The sequence below is a fragment of the Gymnoscopelus braueri genome (genome assembly GCF_963280865.1).
Source record: "Gymnoscopelus braueri genome assembly, chromosome: 18".
NCBI lineage: Eukaryota > Metazoa > Chordata > Actinopteri > Myctophiformes > Myctophidae > Gymnoscopelus > Gymnoscopelus braueri.
The window spans coordinates 6,502,699-6,530,536 of NC_137618.1; the positions used below are offsets into that span (position 1 = coordinate 6,502,699).

Consider the following 27,838-nt stretch of genomic DNA (forward strand, 5'->3'; position numbering starts at 1 on the left):
GGTCTGGTCACGTCTCATAGAAATGCAGGATACAAACTAACATATACCATGTCACAGGATGCAACACATACCTTGTATTAAACATGTTATTACCCATATCATTTTCAAACTATGTAACTATGTCCATGATAAATTCAGACTGTATGGTATATTCAGACTGTGACACAGTAAGATTATCACAAGTTATTTCAAAGTTATTGAACCAGAATGTTCTGGGAAACAGGAAACAGTTCAGTAAGATAGATTGATTGTAATGGATGAATTGCAATGGGTCAGGCTGACCTAAAATAGTGTGACTAATCATGAGATTTCAAATTATACTGTGCCAAGATGTAGGGCCACAAGAAGGTATAAAAACACACCCACAATCCTTTGTCATCAGTCCTGTCTGCAGATATGGCTCTGTTGGTATATTAAAAGGACTACACTACACCATGAATTTTAACTTTTTCTTCTTTTTTGTGTGTTTTTAGTCTCCCCTACCTCTCTTTTTTTTAAATTTATTTTTCTCATTTTTTATTTTATTTTTCCACACAGAACCAGGAGATAACATGCATACAAACTGGCTCAATTTCGCCCCATGCCAAACGGGACAATGTGGTATTGCAGGTGAAAGTGCTTTATAAGCCAGAGAGAAGTTAGTTGGAATGAGTATATCTGAGGCTTGATCCTGCGTCTGACCAGAAGTGACTTCCGTGCGTTGTGTCGTCGTTGCCGCTTTCAAACATCTCATTCTGCCTTGATGGATTTCTAAACCCTCTTGAATGTTGCAGGTTTTACCTCAGTATGTACAGTAGCTTGCTTTGGGTTCTTCCCCTCAGAAGAAGTGGTTTGGGCTGCCAACCCTCTCCACCCCGCCGGGTTGCCGTCTCTCCGGCCGTCCTCTGTCTCTCCAGATGTCACCACATCTGGTGACATCGTCCTCTCTCCTCTGTCTCTCCAGATGTCACCACACTCTTCGTGGTCGTCACCCACTGGTCACTGGTACTCCCAGAGTATTTCAGTTAACAAAACATCTACTGATGCACAGACTTGGACACATCATCAGTGTTGTTTCCTGGAGTCACTGGTCAACAGTATACTTCTAGAGATGCATACAGATGTTCCTGTTTAGTCTTTCTTTTTTTTTTTTTTACTTATGTGTTCCTTTCTTCTATATTCTTTCTCTATTTTAACTCTTCCTGTAACTAGATGTTGAGAGCTTGTACAAAAACAAGAATGAATATGACTTGACAGTCATATTATTAGCAGATGCATGCTGTATTGTGTGTGTGTGTGTGTGTGTGTGTGTGTGTGTGTGTGTGCGGCTTGTCAGCGTGTGTGTGTGATTGTTATCATAGACCTGCTTGTTTGTCGCCTAATCGCCCTGAAGGCCTTTAAATTTCAATAATGACTACCTTCCCATGCATTATCCCGCTTATTACACGGCTACTTAATAAATACAGAAATACATTTACCCAAAAGTAACAACAAAACGAAGTATTTCCTTGCTTACGGCAATGAAAGTATTCCATAAGTATTGGGCTGGGCGGACAAGTTTGCCTCGGAAAACAAATGAGAAAAAAAAAAAGAACTCACAGCCAGTATAGCCAAAATAATAATAGTATTCAAATAGTAGCTTTAAGGCTACTAATCATCTACAACACTAAGTTACCTTACAATACACTGAATACAGGCACGCTTGTAAAACTACCCATGTTCCCTATAAGAGAGGGGTAAATACAAAATATACTGCCTCCAAAGCTATTCCTGTCATTCCTAAATAAATTAATTTAGCCTAAGGCTAATAATCATTGGTGGAAAAAGTACTCAAATGTTTTATTTAAGTGAACGTATAAATACTGCAATGTGAAAGTACTCTGTTAAATGTCCGGAATTCAAAATGTACTTGAGTAAAACAAGTACAAAAGTATTGGTATCAAAATGTACTTAAAGTACCAAAAGTAAAAGTTCTAAAATGTTTGAAAATAGCAGATCTACAAGCTCACAACATGTTGTGAGTTTGTAGGTATAATAACATAGGTCTAAAGTGGTAAATGTATGTTTTATAATAATGTATATCTACAAAGTAACACGTAACTAAAGTTTTCAAATAATTGTAGTGGAGTAAAAGTACAATATTTGCCTGTGAGATGTAGTTGAGTAGAAGTAAAAGTACTGATAATTGGAAATACCCCAGTAAAGTAGAAGTACCTCAACTGGTTAATTAATAATGTACCCTTATAAATGTAGTGGATTAAGAAGTACAAGTAAAGTCAAATTTTGTGTACAGTATATATATATATATATATATATATATATATATATATATATATATATATATATATATATATATATATGTTTTTTTTTAATATTTATATTCTGTCATTCATTATACGTATATTATAATGAATTGATTACTGCAACAAATGAATGATACAGCACTATTGTCACAACTTATGTGCATGCAAATATGCACTGAAGGGCAGAGCAGCACTCACTCCAGACCGTTCTTTGCGATCCGGGGCGACCGTGTTTAGGGGCGAGGCAGAACGGCGCTGATCGCTCACCCCAGACCGTTGCGATCAGGGGCGACCGTGTTTAGGGGCGAGAGATAGTGAAACACGGCCGCAGAGTTGTGGCTCGTACAGATTTTCGGAGCCTCAACACGTATGCTCGTTTGTTAAGAGGTGTAAAGTAACTAAGGGACCAGTCGAAATTTACATAAGGGGGGGCATGGAGGAAAATAGGGGAGGGTCATGCCTTTCTAATTTTGGTCCAAGGGAGGGTCAGCTAATTTTACTTTGAATCCAAGGGAGGGTCATGCAATTTTGAATTGATAAAATAGTCCGTTTTTTATATACCTTTTTAGTACAGCAGAACAGTGGTCAATGACCCCTCTCCATTTCAAAGGATACAAAGAATTCAAATCAAGTAACACCTTGTCTATTTAGAATCAATGACGGTCGTTAACAAGCCATCAACGCACAGCGAGTGTGAACGACCCAGTCAAATCTATTCAGTGTCTTAACGATGGTGGTTGAACAATTAAGCAAAACTTCAACAGGCGTTATTGGAGAGATGCATTATAAATAGGCCTACTATAACTGGATATTCATAATCATTTGAAGTAATTCTGTGCATGTGATTAATGTGGATCTATATGGACAGTTGTGTATAGATGCCTATAGCTCCACAAGTAAAACCAGAAGCATCAGGCCATAATTGATAGCCTAATTTGTTTTATGTAGGCAACAGTGTAGTTGTAGTCACTGTAGTTGATAATTAAAAGGGCAGAGTGACAAAAGTTTTAAACTACTGGTTACCAAATATTCAACTTTCTTCAATCTGACCAGGATTCAATGGGTTTCCCACATGTAAGATGAGAACACTATCCATTCTGCTACCACTACTACAGATACACTGTGCATTTAGCAAGACTGACTACACTACAGCAATGTTCTAATCAATGTGGAAAGCAAAACATTGGACATATCAGTTTTAAATGTCATGTTGTATTTGATGGGGAGGGTTAGGGGTGTCAAGAATTTCACAATACGATACATGATGTTGGGCATGATATCGATATGATATATTATTAATGTTCTTTTCTCATGTATCATCAACATTGGCCATCATCTTATAAATAACGTTATAAAGCAAGTTAGAAACAATTACAAAGTGCTTTGTACACAAATAAATACATTTGTGCAAGCTTAATGGAGAAGTGAAGTTCTCACTAACTATAAACCCATTGTTTCAGAGGACAGATAGACACTAATATAACAAATATAATATAATATAAGACTGCATAACTATAAATTCCACAAACCTCATATTTTTGTCATCTGGACTTTACCAACCAAGTGCAGCCTAGTTATTTCCAACAGCTAAAAAACATCTATAATACCAGATACAGTATAATACAATCTTAGATTAGATGTAGGCCTATTTGAGAGTGCAGATGCATGTCACATTAACGAGCGTCAACGAGCATCAGCTGACACACAACACCTCCCCTCTGCAGTGCTTTAAACTGAAAGTGACTGACTGGAGTCTGTTTCATTTCTCTCCAAAATACCTTGAATATGATAGAGGACATGATTAATAATTACTATGATTATGATAAGCTTTACATTTCATATCATACAGTAAAAACTCCTAACTTTCACCGGCAAAAAAAAAGAAAGTGTTTTTTTTGTATTAAAAAAACAATTAAAAAAATATTACGATACAGTATGACATCATGACAATACCTATCATCACATTTTAATACCACGATAGGCTATATCGTGACACAATATATCGTGACACTTCTAGGCGGGGAGGGTTACTCTTTTTTTTGTAATCACTTGGGGAGGGTCATTGATTTTTTTTTTTTGTCAAAGGGAGGGTCATGGCATTTTAGATCAGGGCACATACATTTCCTCCATGCCCCCCCTTATGTAAATTTCGACTGGTCCCTAAGTACATTTACTCCAGTACTGTACAATGATTGTGAGCTTGTAGAGCCGGGCGATGTGAAGTTGGCGGCGAAAATGTTCTGTCTGTCTGCCTACAACACAGAGGTGTAACTAAGTACATTTACTCAGTACTGTATAAGCGCGCATCCGACAGCAGGCGGAGGCGAGAGGCGTGTCTAGTCCCATAGCTTGGGAGGACGAGAGGCCGCCCGTTCAGAGTATGGGAAAATGGGAAAATGTCCCCATTGGCTTAAAGGACAGCCAATGACGCAAATCTGGCGAATGCAAATCTGTAAGGACAGCCAATGACGCAAATCTGTCGAATGCAAATCTGTCTGTCGAATGATGTGTCATAGGTCTGTCTCTTAGTAGAGCAGATTGCATCTGCTAATAATCTCACCCACTCTTTTACATCACATGTAATCATGTGATGTGACACTAAAGTTGATTCTGAATTGTGTCTGCAGACTAAATTCTTCCACACATCCCAAATAGTAATGTTAAGAGATCATATAGCTTATATTTCACTTTCCTGATAATAATCCATTAGGCTTATAGCATAGTAATAAAACATCTTGCACATATGTGTGTGTGCTATAGGGCTTTGCACAGACTCTCATTTGCTATCACATCACACTCTTAATCATGTAATATGACTTAATAGTGATCATAGTCATTACATTAGGTGTAATTATTAGTCATAAATCATAAAAAATACATCCCTCAGTTAACCAGCATATAACTAAAATGATTGAAATGGTTTGTTTGTTTGATTGACATACTTGACAGACCTTAATGTCCACTCCATAGTATATCATACAGTATACATCTGCTGCTATGCTCACACACCTTTATATCTTACCCCAGGTACTATGTGTAAATATGTAGATCATTTTTTTGTGTCTTTGATTGATCTCTTTCCCCCCCTTGCCCCCCTTCTTCTTCTCCTTCTTCCCTTTCATTTTTTCTATGGAAATAAAAACGACAGAAAAAATATTTCACCCACTTTTTTTTATTTCTGTAGTGTAAACCTGTTATGTGACAATAAAGCTTCACATCACAATTTAATAATGTAATACAACTTAATAATGATCATAGCTATTTCCTTAATTGTAACAATTACTCAATTCATAATTCATAAAACAAACATTATATTATTTAATATCAGTTAACCGATATTAAATAAGAAAGGTAATTGAAATGGTGCCCCACGGTGGCGCAGTCGGTAGCACTGTCGCCTCACAGCTAGAAGGTCCTGCGTCCGATTCCCGCTGGGGACGCTGTGGGCACTGGGGGCGTGTCTTCTCCTCCACGTCATCAGCGCCCATACCCTAGGTGGGGTTGGCGAAAGGGCCTACTCTGTGTGGAGTTTGCATGTTCTCCCCGTGTCTCTCAGGGTAGTTAATACCCTCACAAAAGCATGTAGTAATCCTGGACCGCCTCCTCCATGACAGCCGGGGCGCTTGATGGAGGGGAAGGGAACTGGTTGGAATAACGTGTTCCTTCCACGCGCTACGTCCAACTAGGGAAACTCCCCCCTGTCAGGTGACAAGAAGGTCAGTTGGCTCTCATGCATTGAAGGAGGCATGAGCTCGGCCCTGGCCTCCCTAGGCTGGTGAGGGGAGTGTAGCGCCCAGGATCACTTAGAAAATTGGCACCGGGTTAAAAATAAGGGTTACAAAATCGCGGGATCAAATCATGATATAAAATTTAAAAAAAACTGTTCTACCTTATACAATCAATATGGTTTACTTGGTCATTTATAATATAAATAAATAACACCACAATAATTTGAAATACCTTTGAAATACCATTAAGTAAAAAAAGAAAGACAAAAAGTTACCATAAACACTAAACTGATTGTATTGTTTTAAAATAAGAAAAACAAAAGAGATGGAGAATGACTTAAACTGATTGTATCGTTTTAAAATAAGAAAAACAAAAGAGAATGACTCCACAAGATGAGTCCTAATGGAGACTTCTATTGACAGGAGCATTATAAATCTCCATGATAATTGTGCTTGTCTATCTAACTCCCTGACAACATGCAGCTGTTTAATTTGATCCTCCCAGTGAGCTGATTTATAGTGGAACGTTTTTTTTTCCCCCTGGGTGTGAATGCACTGATATCTTGTCAGAGCACTTAACTGATTGAAACTCTTCTCACACTGTTAACAGTGACAATTAGTTTTCTCCAGCGTGAACACGCTGGTGTGTCTTCAGATTACCTGACAGCCTGAAACTCTTGTCACAATGTTTACAGTGGAAAGGTTTTTCTCCAGTGTGGATACGCTTGTGTTTTTTCAGGTCAGATGACTGACTGAAACTCTTGTCACAATGTTTACAGTGGAAAGGTTTTTCTCCAGTGTGGATACGCTTGTGTCTTTTCAGGTCAGATGACAGAAAGAAACTATTGTCACAATGTTCACAGTGGAAATGTTTTTCTCCTGAGTGAACACGCTGGTGTTTCTTCAGGTAACCTGAATGAGTGAAACTCTTGTCACAATTTTTACAGTGGAAAGTTTTATCTCCAGTGTGGATACGCTCGTGTCTTTTCAGGTCAGATGACTGAGTGAAACTCTTGTTACAATGTTTACAGCGGAAAGGTTTTTCTCCAGTGTGGATACGCTGGTGTACCTTCAGGTGACCACACTCAATGAAAGTCTTGTTACAATATGTACAGTGATAAGGTCTATCTCCTTGTTTCGGGCTGTTTATTTGCTGACATGCTGATGAGGTGATCTGTCCATTACTCAGCATTTGACAGTAGAGGTCGTTGTGTTTACTCCTGATGTGTTTATGGAGGAAGAGCTGAGATGTGAAGGAGTATGAACACTCAGAGCAGGAGAAGAACTGAGTCTGGGAAGACTGGAACCTCACTGCTGAGAGAGGGGGAGAGAAAGAGAGAAGGGGAGAGGCTGGTTAAAAATGGTGAGTACAAATACAACTTGAAAGCTTTCATCATCAAACAAGTCTGTTGTTTAGGAGCATTACGGCTTCCCTGTTAATATTTCTGATTTAATTTAAATTGTCATCGACCTCTTTTATTACAGTTTACCCACACCCACATAAGTCCTGTCCCTGTGTTTAACACTGACTGACCTCCACTGGTCTCCTCCCAATCATCACTGTCTTCAGTGACTTCAGATGCAAGCTCAACTTCAATTTCAAAGCAGTGTGAAGAGATGTCTTCATCATAAACTTCCCCTTTCACTGCTAGTAATGTCAACGTTGACCCATCACGCTCCTCTGGTCTTTGAAGTAACTCCTCCTGTTCCTCTTTAATCTGTGGAGGCTCTGGTTCCTCCTGGAGCAGACTGGGGCTCCTCTCCTGTTGAGGAGAATCCTCCTCTTTACACACAACCATGTGCAGGATGTCTAGGAGCAGAAAAATTACATGATAGTAAACACTGGATTCCTGAAGTGTAAATAAACATTTCCATCCGCCATGTTTCCATCCTAACCCTAAGCCGTAGCTGTAGTCTACTGCCCAGGGACCCAATTTGTACACATACTGCAGATATAAAATGTACACAGGGAGCCCTCCAGCGTTAATTTAACGATGGAGTGTACAAATGGAACCAAATGGACATGTAAGGGACCATTTGGTTCAATTTGTACACTCTCAGGTATACAGAAACTCCCAAAATGGCTCAGTTTCTGACTGTGCGTCTACAAGGGCTTGTGTGTTGTCTTTGCTGTGTTATTGGTTCCCGAAAGAGGAAATTTGGCCATAGGCCAACCCATATAGAACAGGAACATTAAAAACAATACCACCAAAGTGGAAAAAGCGGCACTCCAAAATAATAGATGCAAGACAGGCTCAGATACACGTTCTTCTATTCATAGAGAACGCTAATGAGTTTCTTATAGAATAGGGTTTGTCTTTATGTTCAATTCATATGTGAGCTCTGATTTGGGAGTAAGTTGGGCTGTAGGCCAAGCCATTTACAACTGGATGTGTCTGTATCTACAGTATGTATGTATGTATGTATGTATGTATGTATGTATGTATGTATGTATGTATGTATGTATGTATGTATGTATGTATGTATGTATGTATGTATGTATGTATGTATGTATGTATGTATGTATGTCACCTCCAAAGTAGACCAATCATAGCTCATGCTACTAAGTGCATGACGTTATGAAACAGAAGCACCTCCAAACATGAAAGTTTTACATGTCTGGTGAAAGTTAATGGGTAGTAAATTAAAATCTACAAAAACTGGTTTGTATGACCTGTTTGTCTATAAATGAGTCTGTGAGTCTGTCTGTGTGTCTGGGGCTAGTTTCACAAACCACCGTACCGATCAGCGCCACATTTCTTGTGCATGCTGCCAGTAGACCAAGCTAGTTTTATTCCACATCTAATAGAATGTACTTTAAGTCATGGTCATGTTTCAGTTTTGTACAGATTGTTAAAGTGCAGACTGTAAGCTTTCAAGTGACATAAACTGCACTGAAATCTGGAAATAGTTGAAGGAGATATACTTATTTGAATGTTGTTAACCACTTAAAGACCAGCTGAAATGTGTTGTTTTGCAACCATATCTTAACGTAATTCCCAGTGAAACGGGGGCTGGGTGGCTCTGAGCCAATCACAACTGAGTGTTTAAAACAGTCACACAGCGTACATATGTCTAACTCGTTGCGTTGCACACTGCAACAAGGCAGAGCTGAATGGAGTGTATGTTACTACATTGGCTATTTCTCACCTCAAATGCTTTTGGAAACAGTTAATGCATTGTTTATAACATAATTAATGCACCAACGCACCATTCGGCCATCCTCTTTGTTCAGATTGGCACTGCCCTCTAGTATCTTAGCCTGGTAAACCCCCCTCCCTCCGGAAATCTCATTTGCATTTGATTTCAGGAAGGAGTCTGGTCTACAGCCTGTATGGGCAATTTGGGAGCTGGGCTGGATTAGTACAGTTGACTGACAACCCCTTCAGCCAATCAGCAGTTGGTTTCCCTTCAGCCAATCAGCAGCTCATTTTCCCCATCCCCAGCCAAGTATGACGCAAGGGGACTTTTGAAGCGGCTATGCCGAAAATATGTTGCTTTATTCGGATACATACGTGTCACTGCCCGCCCCTGCCGGTTCTCTGATTATTATTTTTTTAAATAGGCTCCGTCATGATTAATTGACCACATATATGAAGTTAAACAACTAAATTCTATCCAAACAATATCTTAAAAGTAAATTCCGTGCCTCAAAAAAGAAGTTTGAGAGCGTTTTAAAGTTTTAAAACCAAAACCAAAAATAGCGGGCAGACAAGATGGCGGCCCGTTCCATTTTTGTCGGCTGCAATCGGTTCCATTCGGTTTCACTCAAACTCGCCACCTGATTGGCCAAACTTCGCTGTCAATCACAGAACATTGAGCGAGGACGCTGATAGGACAGTTCATGTTATGAACTGTGGAGAAACGCCCAGACAGGCCTGTAGGCCAGACTCACTTCTGAAAACAAATGGAAATGAGTTTTCCGGAGGGAGGGGTTTACCAGGCAACTAGTATCTAGCATACGCTAATGAATCATAGCTGCTGGAAAGACTACTTGACAAGTGCTTAATATAATATATAAAAATTGGTCAGAGAGTCCGCCCTGATATTGGGAGGTCTGGGTTCAATAACCCGGCCGGGTCATACCAAAGACTCAAGGGTTGGATTGGGGTAAGTCCCTGTGACATGCTGGCCTCATGTCCAGAGGTTGTACTTGTACATCATGGCTGGGGGAGATAAACTCCTGCCTTATAGGTCACATGGCTCTGGAATAATTGGTTCACAACCCTACCTGCTTACAGGCCAATGTGATGTCATGTTATGTTTTAGTTTGACAGGAAGTGATAAAGATTGGACTTTTGATGTAAAACTTGAACAATTATGTAATTATTGGCATCCAACTATGTGCCCATTACGACCACGGATATTCTCTGAGAGTGTGAAAAAAATACTTAGTGAACTAATACTAATATTGAGCAGGGTTGACTTGGGTTTTTCTACACCAGCTCAGCTTTTTTAGTTTAATCCCCCCCCCCCCCCCCCCAGCATAGGGATGCTGGGGTTCAAGTGGTTAAACCTCAGATCAAGGATCTTATAAAAAGCCTGTCAAATATCTCACAGACTCATTTCTAGACCTCTCACCTCCTACAGAGACACCATAAAAGTTGTCATAGTTTTAAACTACTACCAAACTTTAACCAGGCATTTCTGTCTTTCATGTCTGGATGTGCTTCTGTTTCATAACATTGTGCACTTGGCGGCTTGAGCTGTGAGCTGTGTGACAGACAAACCCTGTTGTAGATGCTTTGGTCTACGGCCACTCTGTAGTATTACATATTTAATGATGGCTATGGATGTTGATTGATTGATTGATTGATTATGGATGTTGATTGATTGATTGATTGATTACTTCATTAGTCAAACAATGTAAAAAGCATGGAGGTACAGTAAAACATTCAGGCTAAAAGGCACAAAGTCATGGGGACTTGTTTCCATTGTGGTCCTATAATATCTGGATGTTATTATTGTCATGATGATATTTTCTGCCAAGGTTATCGTACAGTGAAAATACATACTGAGGTGTGGATGGTCTTCAGGTTCCTCCTGTTTAATAGAAATGTCCCTGGCTGAGTCTGGAGAGTTCATCTTCACCTGCAGTCTGGACTTCACACACTGGTCTGAAATGAAGCAAGTGAATAAGGACTTTAATAACTAGAGACCTAGTGGAGAATAACAATAATATTTGCAGACGCCTAAGCGTCTGCAAATATTATCTAACATATGAACCTTGAATGCAAAGATAATGACATTGATTTGTTAGGGTAGAAATCTCACCAATTACATCCCCAAGCTACAATTTATGTTCATACGTAGATTAAGCGATCCTCCTCCCTATAATCCCAGTGTGCGTGCGTGCGTGCGTGCGTGCGTGTGTGCGTGCGTGTTCCACTTGCTCCCTAAGTAAGGGCATTTCTTATTGGTTAGTGGGCGTGGGCAGCACCTCATTGGTCAACATGGTGCGTCCATGTTAGAGCGGTGCCAGTCTAAATGAGATTTGCCCAACGATGTGTTCCTCAGTGCACTATATTTTCAACAAGAGTCTGTATGTTTACTGTGATACCGTGATGAATACTGGTTGTCCTAAACATGCTAAATGTACCTACATGAAGTAGTGATGCTTTGCACATGTTTTCAATTAGTCATTTTGTCAAACCGAACAATATACTGTTTACAACAAACTACTTTTGGTCACGTTGTTAATTCTGATGTAGACTCGGGTTTTACACCCAAAGAAGTGACTGACCAGAGACTTGTGTGTATTCTCACCAGAATAAACTGTCAATAAGAGAGAGAAGTGGTCTGGAACTTCATGAATCCACAACACAACACAGATCAAATGTTACATGTGCACCACAACACAATATGACCAATTTGTTACTACCATTACCTCTATATCACATTTCATTTGGTCTGGTTCCACACTGTTGAAGCTCAATAATTTCCCTGCGAATAGTGCAGCTAGCAACTGTTGTATATGACAATTAAAGACAAATAAAGCTGGAAAAGGGAGAAACTTACTGAGGTCTGGCTGGCCTTCAGGTTCCTCCTGTTTCATTGAAACAGGTCTGGCTGGGTCTGGAGAGTTCATCTGCACTTGCAGTCTGGACTCCACAGAGTCTGGAAACAATTAAAATCCCAGAGGAGATTAGGATTAATTAAGAACAGAACGTCCTTTTATAATCAACTTCAACAAATAACAGACATGAAAGAAGGAGTCACTTATTGTGTTAATCACTTGTCAACTGGGCAAGTAACTTTTTTCACAGAGCACTTTGATTATGAATAATAATCTTTTTCACATCACGTTGCCCAGCATGAATATTATGTGGATATATTATGAATATAATGTAAATCTCTCTCTGAAAGAACATGTTCCCTCTTAACTCTTTGACTGCCAGAGTATTTTCATAAAGTACTCCCCCAGTGCCAGCAATTTTCGTGTTTTTTTATTTTTATATTTTGAATTTTTCTCATGAAAATAATTTAAGGACACATAATGTAAAGACCCAGCACAATTCCGCCACTAGAGCGCAGCACATGACAGCTTTGATCATGTCGTTGGGTCTCTCTCACCCTTCTTCATAGATTAGACAAGGAAAAACATGAAAACGGATGTGACGTCCCCCCCATTGTTTTGATCGGCGAAAATTACGTTGTGATATACGACGGCGATGACTGATCGTCACCCAGACCATAGATTATAGAAGAGAAACTGTCCGTTTGTCCGTCATACCGTGTGAAAGACCGTTTATTTACCTATTTTGGACGAAAATGACTGGGGAAAAGAATCAAAAACCGGAAACGGAATCCAGGTCATGAAACCGGATGCAGATGTCCGTGAAGTAAGTGGAACTCGAGAATAACATTGAATATTAAGCAGCATAGCGCAATCAGAGATTAAACAATGAACGCGCGTCCAGCGCGTCGAGCGCGTCGACGGCCAACTGGACAAAGTAGCACTTGACGCGTTATCGCGTCGTCCGCAGTCAAAGAGTTAATCCTAAATGTTCATGTTTTCCTTTTTCAGGTAACAACTCCAGTTACACAATATTCTTATTTTACTGTGGAGTCTCGCTACGAGACCGCCTGGCAGGTAAGCGTCTCACCATGGGGAGACAGTGGAGGAGAGACAGAGAGAAGACCAGGAGACAGCGCTGTAGCCTAGGCTGCGTCATCGAGGGGCGGTACCTGCCACTCTACCTCCTCGATCAGCCCCAACTCAGGGCACCTGTGTGACAGGCCGGGCGTTGGCTACAAACACTCTCTGCTCTGTCTCTCTCACTAGTATTCGGACTCTCCATGGTGAAGGACGGGCAGCCAGGCGGTAAGACAATACTCCACTATTTCCCTTCCAAAGCTCTGTGTTTGATAAGTGAAATGTCCGCTAAGGTTATGTTTCTTATATGTTATAGGCACCGTATGGAACTTATAAAAAAGCCCGTGATGTGAGGACAGAACGAGGCCTACAGCCAGGGGAGAGGACTGCCCCTTTAAAGATGTGATCCACTGTATAAACAATGCTCTCTGAGCCTAAGGTGTGAGCCGGAGCGCCACTGCCCCCCCCCCCTTTAAAAATGTGTCGCACCTTGCTGAATAATTGATGTCTGGACTGAGCCCCAAACCTGGGAAGAACTTTGGTTAACAATTATTCACCGTGCTAGATACTTACCTTGATTTTGATTTGAACGTTATGCAGTAACTATGTGCCATTCTTTGAATAAAAACCCATGTTTGGGCTTGTACCACCACTGTATTGATTGATTGATGTAGTTTATTTAGAAAGACATGAGAATAGTACATGACAGTACATAACAGTACATGGAAGTACAAATTCACAATACAAGGTCTACTAAACTGGAAACCCTCATTAAGCACTAAGCTTGTTTAAGATGAGAACCCCATGCACACAAATCATGATGAAGCGTGATGTACGACTCTTGGCTTTGATCGATACCCCCCCCCCCCCCAAGTTCTAGTTAAGTTCTAGCTTACCATAAAATCTATCCAACGAGTTGAAGAAAGTATTTAATTTGCCTCTGTCCTCAGCCGGTTAAGACATTGCGCAAGAGTTGCGCCCGTAGAGATAACATTACTGATTCCCCTACTGGTCAAATGTTGAATTGCATCTTCTAATGCAAAATATTATGGAACCGGCTGAGGACAGAGGCAAATTAAATACTTTCTTCAACTCGTTGGATAGCTTTTATGGTGCGCTAGAACTTAAAACATCTGAGAGCATGGCGGAAAAGCTTTACTTTTTGGATACGATGTGCAGAAAGGGGTAAGAAACATGTAAAGTGGAAAATGTGCGACAATGTCCTGCTCAAACGGCAGAGGGAAACGAGGAACCTCATCTCGGAGCTATACAGCGGAGGGAGAGGTTCAGTAGGGGCTAGTACGGACCCAAAGTGTGAAAGTGCAAAGACTATTTTGAAATAACTCCTCCAAGACACATCATTACGACCGACGACCGTCTTGATTCAAGGCTACTCATGAACAAGCGACGTTTGCACCTCATTGCTTATATGGAGATTAAGCATTACATTGAAAATAGTTAAATCAACAACATATGTAGCAAAACAATGTATGTATAGCTGCTTTGAGTACTGGTTGTTATGCGTTTGTGATCAATTATAATCTAGTAAATAACAGCAATTAGATTTATATTCCATATTGAGTCAATAAAAACAAATGAAAGCCATCATGAATGAGTGTCTCTTTACCTGCTGTGTTTCAGTGGTTGAGCTGCTAACAAACGTCCTCCTGCTGCTCAACGACGACACTGTTTAGAAACGACACGTTTTTACTTTTCTTTGTATTTTACTTTGATATAAATCTATGGTATTTTAAAGTGTCAACAACAGTCAGTCAACACACCATGTTGTTTTCACTACTGCATTGTGGGTATGTTCTTCTTCTGACGACCACTCTGTCTAGACGCCAGTTGGCGTGTTGCTGCCCCCTACCGTTGGTCTCGGGTACTGTCCACTGTTTATATACAGTAGGGGTCTTCAACAGGGGGTCCGGGACCCCTAGGGGGTCCTCAGAGTTACTACAGGGGGTCCGCCAAATCTTTGTGATATATATATATATATTACATTAACCACTTGGACCCTAGCATCCCTTTTCTGATGAGAACTTTAGCCAAAAATAGCCGATCTACAAGCTCACAACGCCTCGCGCTGCGAGGCGTTGTGAGCTTGTAGATCTGCAATTTTTTGGCGAAGAGTTATAGGTGTAGAGGGAAAAAAGCAGCAAACGTTTATCTGAAACACCATTTTATACAATATAGAGGGGGTCCCTGCTTCATCTCTCTCTCAGCTAGGGGGTCCTTGGCCTGAAAACGTTGAAGACCCCTGATAGTAACAGTACTATGTGACCTTCTAGACCTGTAGACAAGAGAACATCCACCTATAGGAGTAAAGCAGTTCATCAACTAAATCTAATTAAATGATTACAATTTTTTTTATTGTTAATCATTCATTTGTCGTCCATGAAATAATTGTTAATCATTAATTTAATAAATTAACCAATTAATAATCAATCCCTATTTTGGATATGTCATTCATTATAGGCAAAATCTTCCCACTAATGTAAAATCACAAAATATTGAAAATAGCAATCTACAAGCTCACAACACGTCACATGTTTTGAGCTTGTAGATCAGCTATTTTCACAAGTCTTACACAACATTGTTGTGCAACATAATATAACATAGGGCTGATGTCCTTAATCAATTTGTTGAGAAAAAAACATTACGAAACAAACTATTACAATTATTTGATTAATCAGAAAATCGACCTATAGATGAATTGCTTAGAAAGTCTTGGATAGTTGCAGCCCTACATCCATCACAGCTTTCATCAGTGCACATTGATGCTGCACAGGTCTGGTCACGTCTCATAGAAATGCAGGATTCAACATAAACTAACATATACCATGTTACAGGATGCAATACCTGTATTAAACATGTTATTACCCATATCATTTTCAAACTATGTAACTATATCAATATGTCTGATAAATTCAGACTGTATGGTATATATATTCAGACTGTGACACAGTAAGATTATCACAAGTTATTTCAAAGTTATTGAACCAGAATGTTCTGGGAAACAGGAAATAGTTCAGTAAGATAGATTGATTGTAATGGAGGAATTGCAATGGGTCAGGCTGACCTAAAATAGTGTAACTAATCATGAGATTTCATATTATTGTGTGCCAAGATCTAGGGCCACAAGGTAGAAAAACACACCCAGAATCCTTTGTCATCAGTCCTGTCTGCAGATATGGCTCTGTTGGTATATTAACACATGTTATATATAGGTTAGCAAAACATCTACTGAGGCACAAACTTGGACACATCATCAGTGTTGTTTCCTGAGTCACTGGGTGTTTCGGGTCTTGCAACAGGCACCCTCCTTCAGGCAACGCGACCGAGGCTGATCAGACACCGACCTGTGTCCAAGTGGCATGCTACTGCCCCCACTGTCTCTTGGGGGGCTTAGGGTAGCAGGTGAGCTGTTGGCAGCAGGTGTTGGCGACACTAGGAGGCTCTGGGCACTGTGGGTTGCCTCTGGGCCTGGCTCCTCCTGCGTCTGACCAGAAGTGAGTTCCGTAAGTTGTGTCGTCGTTGCCGCTTTCAATCATCTCATTCTGCCTTGATGGATTTCTAAACCCTCTTGAATGTTGCAGGTTTTACCTCAGTATGTAGCTTGCTTTGGGTTCTTCCCCTCAGAAGAAGTGGTTTGGGCTGCCAACCCTCTAAACCCCGGGTTGCCGTCTCTCCGGCCGTCCTCTGTCTCTCCAGATGTCACCACATCTGGTGACATCGTCCTCTGTCCTCTGTCTCTCCAGATGTCACCACACTCTTCGTGGTCGTCACCCACTGGTCACTGGTACTCCCAGAGTATTTCAGTTAACAAAACATCTACTGATGCACAGACTTGGACACATCATCAGTGTTGTTTCCTGGAGTCACTGGTCAACAGTATACTTCTAGAGATGCATACAGTTGTTCCTAACTGTTTAGTCTTTTTTTTTTCACTTCTTCCTTTCTTTTATATTCTTTCTCTATTTTAACTCTTCCTGTAACTACATGTTGAGAGCTTGTACAAAAATAATCTCACCCACTCTTTTACATCTGTAATCATGTTATGTGACACTAAAGTTGATTCTGAATTGTGTCTGCAGACTAAATTCTTCCACACATCCCAAATAGTAATGTTAAGAGATCATATAGCTTATATTTCATTTTCCTGATAATAATCCATTAGGCTTATAGCATAGTAATAAAACATCTTGCACATATGTGTGTGTGTGCTATAGGGCTTTGCACAGGCTTTCATTTGCTATCACATCACACTCTTAATCATGTAATATGACTTATTGGTGATCATAGTCATTACATTAGGTGTAATTATTAGTCATAAATCATAAAAAAAGACATCCCTCAGTTAACCAGCATATAATTAAAATGATTGAAATGGTTTGTTTGATTGATTGACATACTTGACAGACCTTAATGTCCACTCCACAGTATATCATACAGTATATATCTGCTGCTATGCTCATTGCTCACACACCTTTATATCTTACCCCAGGTACTATGTGTAAATATGTAGATCATTTGTTTGTGTCTTTGATTGATCTCTCTCCCCCCTTGCCCCTTCTTCTTCCCTTTCATTTTTTCTATGGAAATAAAAACGACAGAAAATACTATTTCACCCACTTTTTTTATTTCTGTTGTGTAAACCTCTTATGTGACAATAAAGCGGATTCTGATTCAGATTCACATCACAATTTAAGAATGTAATACAACTTAATAATAATCATAGCTATTTCATTAATTGTAACAATTACTGTCATAATTCATAAAACAAACATGCAAAGTATTTTTGCCTCAGTTAACTGATATTAAATAAGAAAGGTAATTGAAATGGTGCCCCACGGTGGCGCAGTCGGTAGAGCTGTCGCCTCACAGCTATAAGGTCCTGCGTTCGATTCCCGCTGGGGACGCTGTGGGCACTGGGGGCGTGTCTTCTCCTTCGCGTCATCAGTGCCCATACCCTAGGTGGGGTTGGCGAAAGGGCCTTTCTGTGGTTTGTTTGTTCTCCCCGTGTCTCTCAGGGTAGTTAATACCCTCACAAAAAAATTTAGTAATCCTGGTCGCTATACCGCCTCCCCCATGACAGCCGGGGCGCTTGATGGAGGGGAAGGGAACTGGTTGGAATAACGTGTTCCTTCCACACGCTACTTCCAACTAGGGAAACTAGGGAATGAGCTCAGCCCTGGCCTCCCTAGGCTGGTGAGGGGAGTGTAGCGCCCACGATCACTTAGAAAATTGGCACCGGGTGAAAAATATGGGTTACAAAATCGCGGGATAAAAATTGAGTACAAAAAAAAGAAATGGTGCCCCAGTCATTGAGCATGTAATAGCACACAGCACAATCACATCAAAACATGATATAAAACTCAAAATCTGGAAAAACAGTCCTACCTTATACAATCAATATGGTTTACTTGGTCATTTATAATATAAATAAATAACACCACAATAATTTGAAATACCTTTGAAATACCTTTAAGTAAAAAGAAGAAAGACAAAAAGTTACCATAAACACTAAACTGATTGTATTGTTTTAAAATAAGAAAAACAAAAGAGATGGAGAATGACTTAAACTGATTGTATTGTTTTAAAATAAGAAAAACAAAAGAGATGGAGAATGACTCCACAAGATGAGTCCTAATGGAAACTTCTATTGACAGGAGCATTATAAATCTCCATGATATTTGTGCTTGTCTATCTTACTCCCTGACAACATGCAGCTGTTTAATTTGATCCTCCCAGTGAGATGATTTATAGTGGAAAGTTTTTTTTTCCCCCTGGGTGTGAATGCGCTGATATCTTGTCAGAGCACTTAACTGACTGAAACTCTTCTCACACTGTTAACAGTGACAATTAGTTTTCTCCAGTGTGAACACGCTGGTGTTTCTTCAGGTTGCCTGACTCACGGAAACTCTTGTCACAATGTTCACAGTGGAAAGGTTTTTCTCCAGTGTGGATACGCTTGTGTCTTTTCAGGTCAGATGACTGAATGAAACTCTTGTTACAAAGTTTACAGCAGAAAGGTTTTTCTCCAGTGTGGACAGGCTGATGTCTCTTCAGTTCAAATGAATGAATGAAACTCTTGTTACAATGTTTACTGTGAAAAGGTTTTTCCCCAGTGTGGATACGCTCGTGTCGTTTCAGGTTAGATGACTTCATGAAACTCTTGTCACAATTTTTACAGTGGAAAGGTTTTTCTCCAGTGTGAACACGCTGGTGTGTCTTCAGGTCACCTGACTGAGTGAAACTCTTGTCACAAAGTTTACAGTGGAAACGTTTTTCTCCAGTGTGAACACGCTGATGTCTCTTCAGTTCAGATGACAGAAAGAAACTATCGTCACAATGTTCACAGTGGAAATGTTTTTCTCCAGAGTGAACACGCTGGTGTTTCTTCAGGTAACCTGGCTGAGTGAAACTCTTGTCACAATTTTTACAGTGGAAAGGTTTATCTCCAGTGTGGATACGCTCGTGTCTTTTCAGGTCAGATGACTGAATGAAACTCTTGTTACAATGTTTACAGCGGAAAGATTTTTCTCCAGTGTGGACACGCTGGTGTGTCTTCAGATTACCTGACTGACTGAAACTCTTGTCACAATGTTTACAGTGGAAACGTTTTTCTCCAGTGTGGACACGCTTTTCTCCAGTGTGGATACACTGGTGTTTCTTCAGGTGACCACACTCAATGAAAGTCATGTTACAATATGTACAGTGATAAGGTCTATCTCCTTGTTTCGGGCTGGTTGTAGAGCTGTTTATTTGCTGACATGCTGATGAGGTGATCTGTCCATTCCTCAGCATTTGCCGGTAGAGGTCGTTGTGTTTACTCCTGATGTGTTTATGGAGGAAGAGCTGAGATGTGAAGGAGTATGAACACTCAGAACAGGAGAAGAACTGAGTCTGTGAAGACTGGAACCTCACTGCTGAGAGAGGGGGGGAGAGAGATAGAGGAAGAGAGAAGGGGAGAGGCTGGTTAAAAATGGTGAGTAAAAATACAACTTGAAAGCTTTCATCATCAAACAAGTCTGTTGTTTAGGAGCATTACGGCTTCCCTGTTAATATTTCTGATTTTATTTAATTTTTCATCTACCTTTTATTCCAGTTTTCCCACACCTATGTAAGGCCTGTCTCTGTGTTTAACACTGACTGACCTCCACTGGTCTCCTCCAAATCATCACTGTCTTCAGTGACTTCAGATGCAAGCTCAACTTCAATTTCAAAGCAGTGTGAAGATTTGTCTTCATCATAAACTTCCCCTTCCACTGCTAGTAATGTCAACGTTGACCCATCAGGCTCCTCTGGTCTTTGAAGTAACTCCTCCTGTTCCTCTTTAATCTGTGGAGGCTCTGGTTCCTCCTGGAGCAGACTGGGGCTCCTCTCCTGTTGAGGAGAATCCTCCTCTTTACACACAACCATGTGCAGGATGTCTAGGAGCAGAAAAATGACATGATAGTAAACACTGGATTCCTGAAGTGTAAATAAACATTTCCATCCGCCATGTTTCCATCCTAACCCTAAGCCAGCTGTAGTCTACTGCCCAGGGACCCAATTTGTACACATACTGCAGCTATAAAATGTACACAGGGAGCCCTCCAGCGTTAATTTAACGATGGAGTGTACAAATGGAACCAAATGGACATGTAAGGGACCATTTGGTTCAATTATGTACACTCTCAGGTATACAGAAACTCCCAAAATGGCTCAGTTTCTGACTGTGCGTCTACAAGGGCTTGTGTGTTGTCTTTGCTGTGTTATTGGTTCCCGAAAGAGGAAATTTGGCCGTAGGCCAAGCCATATAGAACAGGTACATTAAAAACAATACCACCAAAGTGGAAAAAGCGGCACTCCAAAATAATAGATGCAAGACAGGCTCAGATACACGTTCTTCTATTCATAGAGAACGCTAATGAGTTTCCTATAGAACAGGGTTTGTCTTTATGTTCAATTCATATGTGAGCCATTTACAACTGGATGTGACAGTATGTATGTATGTATGTATGTATGTATGTATGTATGTATGTATGTATGTATGTATGTATGTATGTATGTATGTATGTATGTATGTATGTATGTCACCTCCAAAGTAGACCAATCATAGCTCATGCCACTAAGTACATGACGTTATGAAACAGAAGCACCTCCAAACATGAAAGTTTTACATGTCTGGTGAAAGTTAATGGGTAGTAAATTAAAATCTACAAAAACTGGTTTGTATGACCTGTTTGTCTATAAATGAGTCTGTGAGTCTGTCTGTGTGTCTGGGGCTAGTTTCACAAACCACCGTACCGATCAGCCCACATTTCTTGTGCATGCTGCCAGTAGACCAAGCTAGTTTTATTCCATATCTAATAGAATGTACTTTAAGTCATGGTCATGTTTCAGTTTTGTACAGATTGTTAAAGTGCAGACTGTAAGCTTTCAAGTGACATAAACTACTGACATCTGGAAATAGTTGAAGGAGATATACTTATTTGAATGTTGTTAACCACTTAAAGACCAGCTGAAATGTGTTGTTTTGCAACCATATCTTAATGTAATTCCCAGTGAAACGGGGTCTGGGTGGCTCTGAGCCAATCACAACTGATGTTTAAAACAGTCACACAGCGTACATATGTCTAACTCGTTGCGTTGCACACTGCAACAAGGCAGAGTTGAATCGAGTGTATGTTACTATGCTATTTCTCACCTCAAATGCTTTTGGAAACAGTTAATGCATCGTGCGTACAGCCTTCACACGGGTCAACATCCACAAGGCAGCCGGACCTGATGGGATTCCAGGCCGGGTCCTTAAGACATGTGCAGACCAGCTGGCGGGTGTCTTCGCTGACATCTTTAACCTCTCCCTCTCCCTGGCTGTGGTCCCTGCAGGGTTCAAAATGTCAACCATTGTGCCCATTCCCAAAAAGGCCAAAGTGACATGCCTGAACGACTTGAGACCTGTTGCTCTCACCCCGATCGTCAGCAAGTGTTTCGAGAAACTGGTGAGGGAATACATCAGCTCCACGCTACCTGCCTCGCTGGATCCGTGGCAGTATGCATACCGCAAAAACAGATCCACCGACGACGCTATTGCCATGGCTCTCCACACCGTCCTCTCGCACATGGACAACAAGCTGCTGAAGGACAAATATGTACGTATGCTGTTCGTGGACTACAGCTCAGCATTCAACACCATTGTCCCAGCAATACTTGACAAAAAGCTCAGAGACCTAGGGCTACACCCAAGCATGTGCGACTGGATACAGGACTTCTTGTCCAACCGACATCAGGTGGTGAGAATGGGCAGCATCACATCCGACCCCCTGACCCTCAACACCGGAGCACCCCAGGGATGCGTGCTGAGCCCTCTCCTCTACTCCCTGTACACGTATGACTGCATAGCCACACATGTCTCCAACACCATCATAAAGTACGCGGACGACACGACAGTGATAGGCCGAATCGTCAACAACGACGAGTCTGACTACAGAGAGGAGATCAAATCACTAGCACGCTGGTGCCGGGAGAACAACCTCTCTCTCAACGTCGACAAGACCAAAGAACTGATCGTGGACTTCAGGAGGCCGCGGAGAGACCATGCGCCCATCCTCATCGACGGTGCTGCAGTGGAAAGGGTCAGCGAGTTCAAGTTCCTCGGAGTACACATCGAGGAGGACCTCAAATGGGAGACGCACTCCACACACGTGAGGAAAAAGGCTCAGCAGCGACTGTACTGGCTCCGCCGCCTGAAGAAGCTCGGAGTAGGACGTCGCATCCTCAGGCTGTACTACAACAGTTCTGTCGAAGGCATCCTAACAGGCTGTGTCACGGCCTGGTACGGGAACTGCACTGCCCGAGAAAAGATCAGCCTACAACGTGTAGTGCGATCGGCAGAGCGGATAATGGGAATCGAGCTCCCAGCGCTCCAGGAACTGTACAAAAAGCGGTGCGTGGTTAAAGCCAAGCGCATCATCAAGGACAAGCACCACCCAAGTCACAGACTGTTCAACCCCCTACAACGACCGCGACCGGGCAAGGGGCTCTACCGCAGTATCAAGAGTTCCACCACCAGGTACTGGTGTAGTTTCAATCCGGCTGCTGTCAGAATGCTGAATGGGGCATAAGCCTGAATGAGGCATAGGCCTTGTTCAGCAGCCTGACAACAGGCAGCGCAGACTTTTCTGGCTCTTCCTGAACACACCTGTGGATTATACCAGGGACAATGACTTGGACTTTAGCCCCCCCTCGGACACACCTGTGGACTACACCAGGTACAAATGACTTTTTGTTGCACTCCCTCATGGAGCTACTTGCGGATTATACTAGGGTCAGTCCACTCTAGGTGGACACGCACTGACCTTTTGCACCTTAATCCCTTGTATAACGCACTGACTTTTTTTTGGTCTTTTTATTGTGCTCCTTTTCGTAAGCACCTTAACGTCCATTGTCTATCATGCACAGTATAAGTATAAAATGCACAGTATACAATACATTGCTGCTATGCTCAGGCACCTTAGTTTAGTTTTTTTTAGTTTTTATTATCTCAGGTAATTTGTAAATATGTAGATAACTTGTCTGGCCTTCTGTTGCTCTCTTGTTTTGATCTCCTTCCCACTTACCCCCCACCCTCTTCTTCTCCCCCCCCCCTCTTCTTTCTATGGAAACTAACGTTGCGATGGGAACGATGTACAAAAAAGAATTTCACCCACTTTTTTACCTTGTAAACCTGTGATGTGACAATAAAACTGATTCTGATTCTGTTTATAACATGATTAACTAGAAAGTACTGTTCCTGAAGAAACAGTGTGGGATCGCTAAGAATGTTGATGGTATTGAGTATTGATATTGTTAGTAGTGTTAAAGGTTTGAAAGGTTTAAAGTTCTAAAAGTTTGAGGTTTGAAAGGTTTGAAAGGTTCTAAAGGTTTGAAAGGTTTGAAAGGTTCTAAAGGTTCTAAAGGTTCTAAAGGTTCTAAAGGTTTGAAAGGTTCTAAAGGTTTAAGAGGTTCTAAAGGTTTAAGAGGTTCCAAAGGTTTGAAAGGTTCTAAAGGTTTGAAAGGTTCTAAAGGTTTGAAAGGTTTGAAAGGTTTGAAAGGTTCGAAAGGTTCGAAAGGTTTGAAAGGTTTGAAAGGTTCGAAAGGTTTGAAAGGTTTGAAAGGTTCGAAAGGTTTGTCGGTGTTGAATAGTGTAAAATGTAGTTTTCTAGGGTAAAACTGTGGTTGCTAGGGTCTGATAGCCGGTTGCTAGGTTCTAATAGGTGGTTGCTAGGGTCTAATTGGTGGTTCCTAGGGTAAAACAGGTGGTTGCTAGGGTCTAATAAGCGGTTGCTAGGGTCCAATAGGGGGTTGCTACGGTCTAATATGAAGTCTATATGGTCTAATATGCGGTTACTATGGTAAAACAGGTGGTTGATAGGGTAGAACGGTGGTTGCTAGGGTCTAATCGGTGGTTGCTAGGGTATGATAGGTGGTTGCTATGGTCTAATATGGTGTTGCTAGGGTCTAATAAGCAGTTGCTAGGCTCCACTGTAGCTAAATAGGATTTCCCCATTGAAATGAATGGGATTTCTTTTGCAGTAAAAAGTGAAATATCTCTAAAAGTACAAATTATTTCAAAAATTCAAATGGTAGCCGACATCCTGAGTAGGCCGAATGTTGAAGAGTTGGAACGGAGTTTGTAGCTAAAAGTATGAAGGACTAGTTATGGGCCAAAAAACGGTCCCAGAAATAGTGAAGATAACAGTAGTGTGATCGCTTTAGCGATCCCACAATAACGCACCATTAGGCCATCCTCTTTGTTCAGATTGGCACTGCCCTCTAGTATCTTAGCCTGGTAAACCCCCCTCCCTCCGGAAATCTCATTTGCATTTGATTTCAGGAAGGAGTCTGGTCTACAGCCTGTATGGGGGCGGCCATAGCTGAGTGGTTAGTGAGCCTGCCTAGGGAGCCAGAGGCCCTGGTTGCCCCAGGTACGATTCCAGGCTAGGCCAGCATATGTGTCGATGAAATGAAATTTGTCCCAGAGCAAGACTCTTAACCCCTAATTGCTCACAGGCCCTCATTGGAAACAAGCCCGCAAGGACTTTCATGAACGTCCTGTTAAAAAGGAATTATCCAATTATGGGCAATTTGGGAGCTGGGCTGGATTAGTACAGTTGACTGACAACCCCTTCAGCCAATCAGCAGTTGGTTTCCCTTCAGCCAATCAGCTGCTCATTTTCCCCATCCCCAGCCAAGTATGACGCAAGGGGACTTTTGAAGGGGCTATGCCGAAAATAGGTTGCTTTATTCGGATACATACGTGTCACTGCCCGCCCCTGCCGGTTCTCTGAATTAAAAAAAGAAAATAGGCTCTGTCATGATTAATTGACCACATATATGAAGTTAAACAACTAAATTCTATCCAAACGATATCTTAAAAGTAAATTCCGTGCCTCAAAGAATAAGTTTGAGAGCGTTTTAAAGTTTTAAAAACGAAACCAAAAATAGCGGGCAGACAAGATGGTGGCCCGTTCCATTTTTGTCGGCTGCAATCGGTTCCATTCGGTTTCACTCAAACTCGCCACCTGATTGGCCAAACTTCGCTGTCAATCACAGAACATTGAGCGAGGACGCTGATAGGACAGTTCATGTTATGAACTGTGGAGAAACGCCCAGACAGGCCTGTAGGCCAGACTCACTTCTAATGGAAATGAGTTTTCCGGAGGGAGGGGTTTACCAGGCAACTAGTATCTAGCATAGGCTAATGAATCATAGCTGCTTGAAAGACTACTTGACAAGTGCTTAATATAAAACATAAAAATTGGTCAGAGAGTCCGCCCTGAGATTGGGAGGTCTGGGTTCAATAACCCGGCCGGGTCATACCAAAGACTCAAGGGTTGGATTGGGGTAAGTCCCTGTGACATGCTGGCCTCATGTCCAGAGGTTGTACTTGTACATCATGGCTGGGGGAGATAAACTCCTGCCTTATAGGTCACATGGCTCTGGAATAATTGGTTCACAACCCTACCTGCTTATACGCCAATGTGATGTCATGTTATGTTTTAGTTTGACAGGAAGTGATAAAGATTGGACTTTTGATGTAAAACTTGAACAATTATGTAATTATTGGCATCCAACTATGTGCCCATTACGACCACGGATATTCTCTGAGAGTGTGAAAAAAATACTGAACTAATACTAATGTTGAGCGGGTTGACTTGGGGTTTTCTACACCAGCTCAGCTTTTTTAGTTTAATGCCCCCCCCCAGCATAGGGATGCTGGGGTTCAAGTGGTTAAACCTCAGATCAAGAAGCTTATAAAAAGCCTGTCAAATATCTCACAGACCCATTTCTAGACCTCTCACCTCCTACAGAGACACCATAAAAGTTTTCATAGTTTTCAACTACTACCAAACTTTAACCAGGCATTTCTGTCTTTCATGTCTGGATGTGCTTCTGTTTCATAACATTGTGCACTTGGCGGCTTGAGCTGTGAGCTGTGTGACAGACAAACCCTGTTGTAGATGCTTTGGTCTACGGCCACTCTGTAGTATTACATATGTAATGATGGCTATAGATGTTGATTGATTGATTGATTGATTGATTGATTGATTGATTACTTCATTAGTCAAACAATGTAAAAAGCATGGAGGTACAGTAAAACATTAAGGCTAAAAGGCACAAAGTCATGGGGACTTGTTTCCATTGTGGTCCTATAATATCTGGATGATATTATTGTCATGATATTTTCTGCCAAGATTATCGTACAGTGAAAATACATACTGAGGTGTGGGTGGTCTTCAGGTTCCTCCTGTTTAATAGAAATGTCCCTGGCTGAGTCTGGAGAGTTCATCTTCACCTGCAGTCTGGACTTCACACACTGGTCTGAAATGAAGCAAGTGAATAAGGACTTTAATAACTAGAGACCTAGTGGAGAATAACAATAATATTTTCAGACGCCTAAGCGTCTGCAAATATTATCTAACATATGAACCTTGAATGCAAAGATAATGACATTGTTTTGTTACGGTAGAAATTTCACCAATTACATCCCCAAACTACAATTTATGTTCATACGTAGATTAAGTACGGATGAGCGATCCTCCTCCCTATAATCCCAAACTTAATCTCAGTTAGACTTTGACATCTTTAGTTCAGATGTAGCCAAGATGATGAAAGAGAGCCTTTGGTCAACAAGAAGAGTAAAAGCAATGCATTTGTTTGGAAATATTTTGGTTTCCAGAGGGTAGATGAGGAGCAACAAGAAATACTGTTCAAGATGTACAGTACTATGGTGGTGTGTGTGTGTGTGTGTGTGTGTGTGTGTGTGTGTGTGTGTGTGTGTGTGTGTGTGTGTGTGTGTGTGTGTGTGTGTGTGTGTGTGTGTGTTTTAGTGGGTTCCACTTGCTCCCTAAGTAAGGGCATTTCTTATTGGTTAGTGGGCGTGGGCAGCACCTCATTGGTCAACATGGGCGTCCATGTTAGAGCGGTGCCAGTCTAAATGAGATTTGCCCAAAGATGTGTTCCTCAGTGCACTATATTTTCAACAAGAGTCTGTATGTTTACTGTGATACCGTGATGAATACTGGTTGTCCTAAACATGCTAAATGTACCTACATGAAGTAGTGATGCTTTGCACATGTTTTCAATTAGTCATTTTGTCAAACCGAACAATATACTGGTTACAACAAACTACTTTTGGTCACGTTGTTAATTCTGTTGTAGACTCGGGTTTTACACCAAAAGAAGTGACTGACCAGAGACTT

The 27,838-nt window shown here is 41.2% G+C and overlaps 1 protein-coding gene across 1 annotated transcript in view; it reads right to left on the reverse strand.

Moving 5' to 3' along the window:
* Positions 1 to 152: 152 nt before the first annotated feature.
* LOC308105842 (uncharacterized protein) overlaps positions 153 to 27,838 on the reverse strand; it is a gene marked incomplete at its 3' end in the record, with an annotated part of 39,565 nt that continues 11,879 nt past the window's right edge. Inside the window, exons 3-8 of the mRNA XM_080456766.1 lie at positions 26,856 to 26,957; positions 12,029 to 12,127; positions 11,026 to 11,127; positions 7,686 to 7,820; positions 7,169 to 7,324; positions 153 to 157 (exon numbers count right to left, since the gene is read on the reverse strand). Coding sequence (XP_080312892.1) covers positions 153 to 157; positions 7,169 to 7,324; positions 7,686 to 7,820; positions 11,026 to 11,127; positions 12,029 to 12,127; positions 26,856 to 26,957 — 599 coding nt within the window. The remainder of the gene's footprint in view (positions 158 to 7,168; positions 7,325 to 7,685; positions 7,821 to 11,025; positions 11,128 to 12,028; positions 12,128 to 26,855; positions 26,958 to 27,838) is intronic.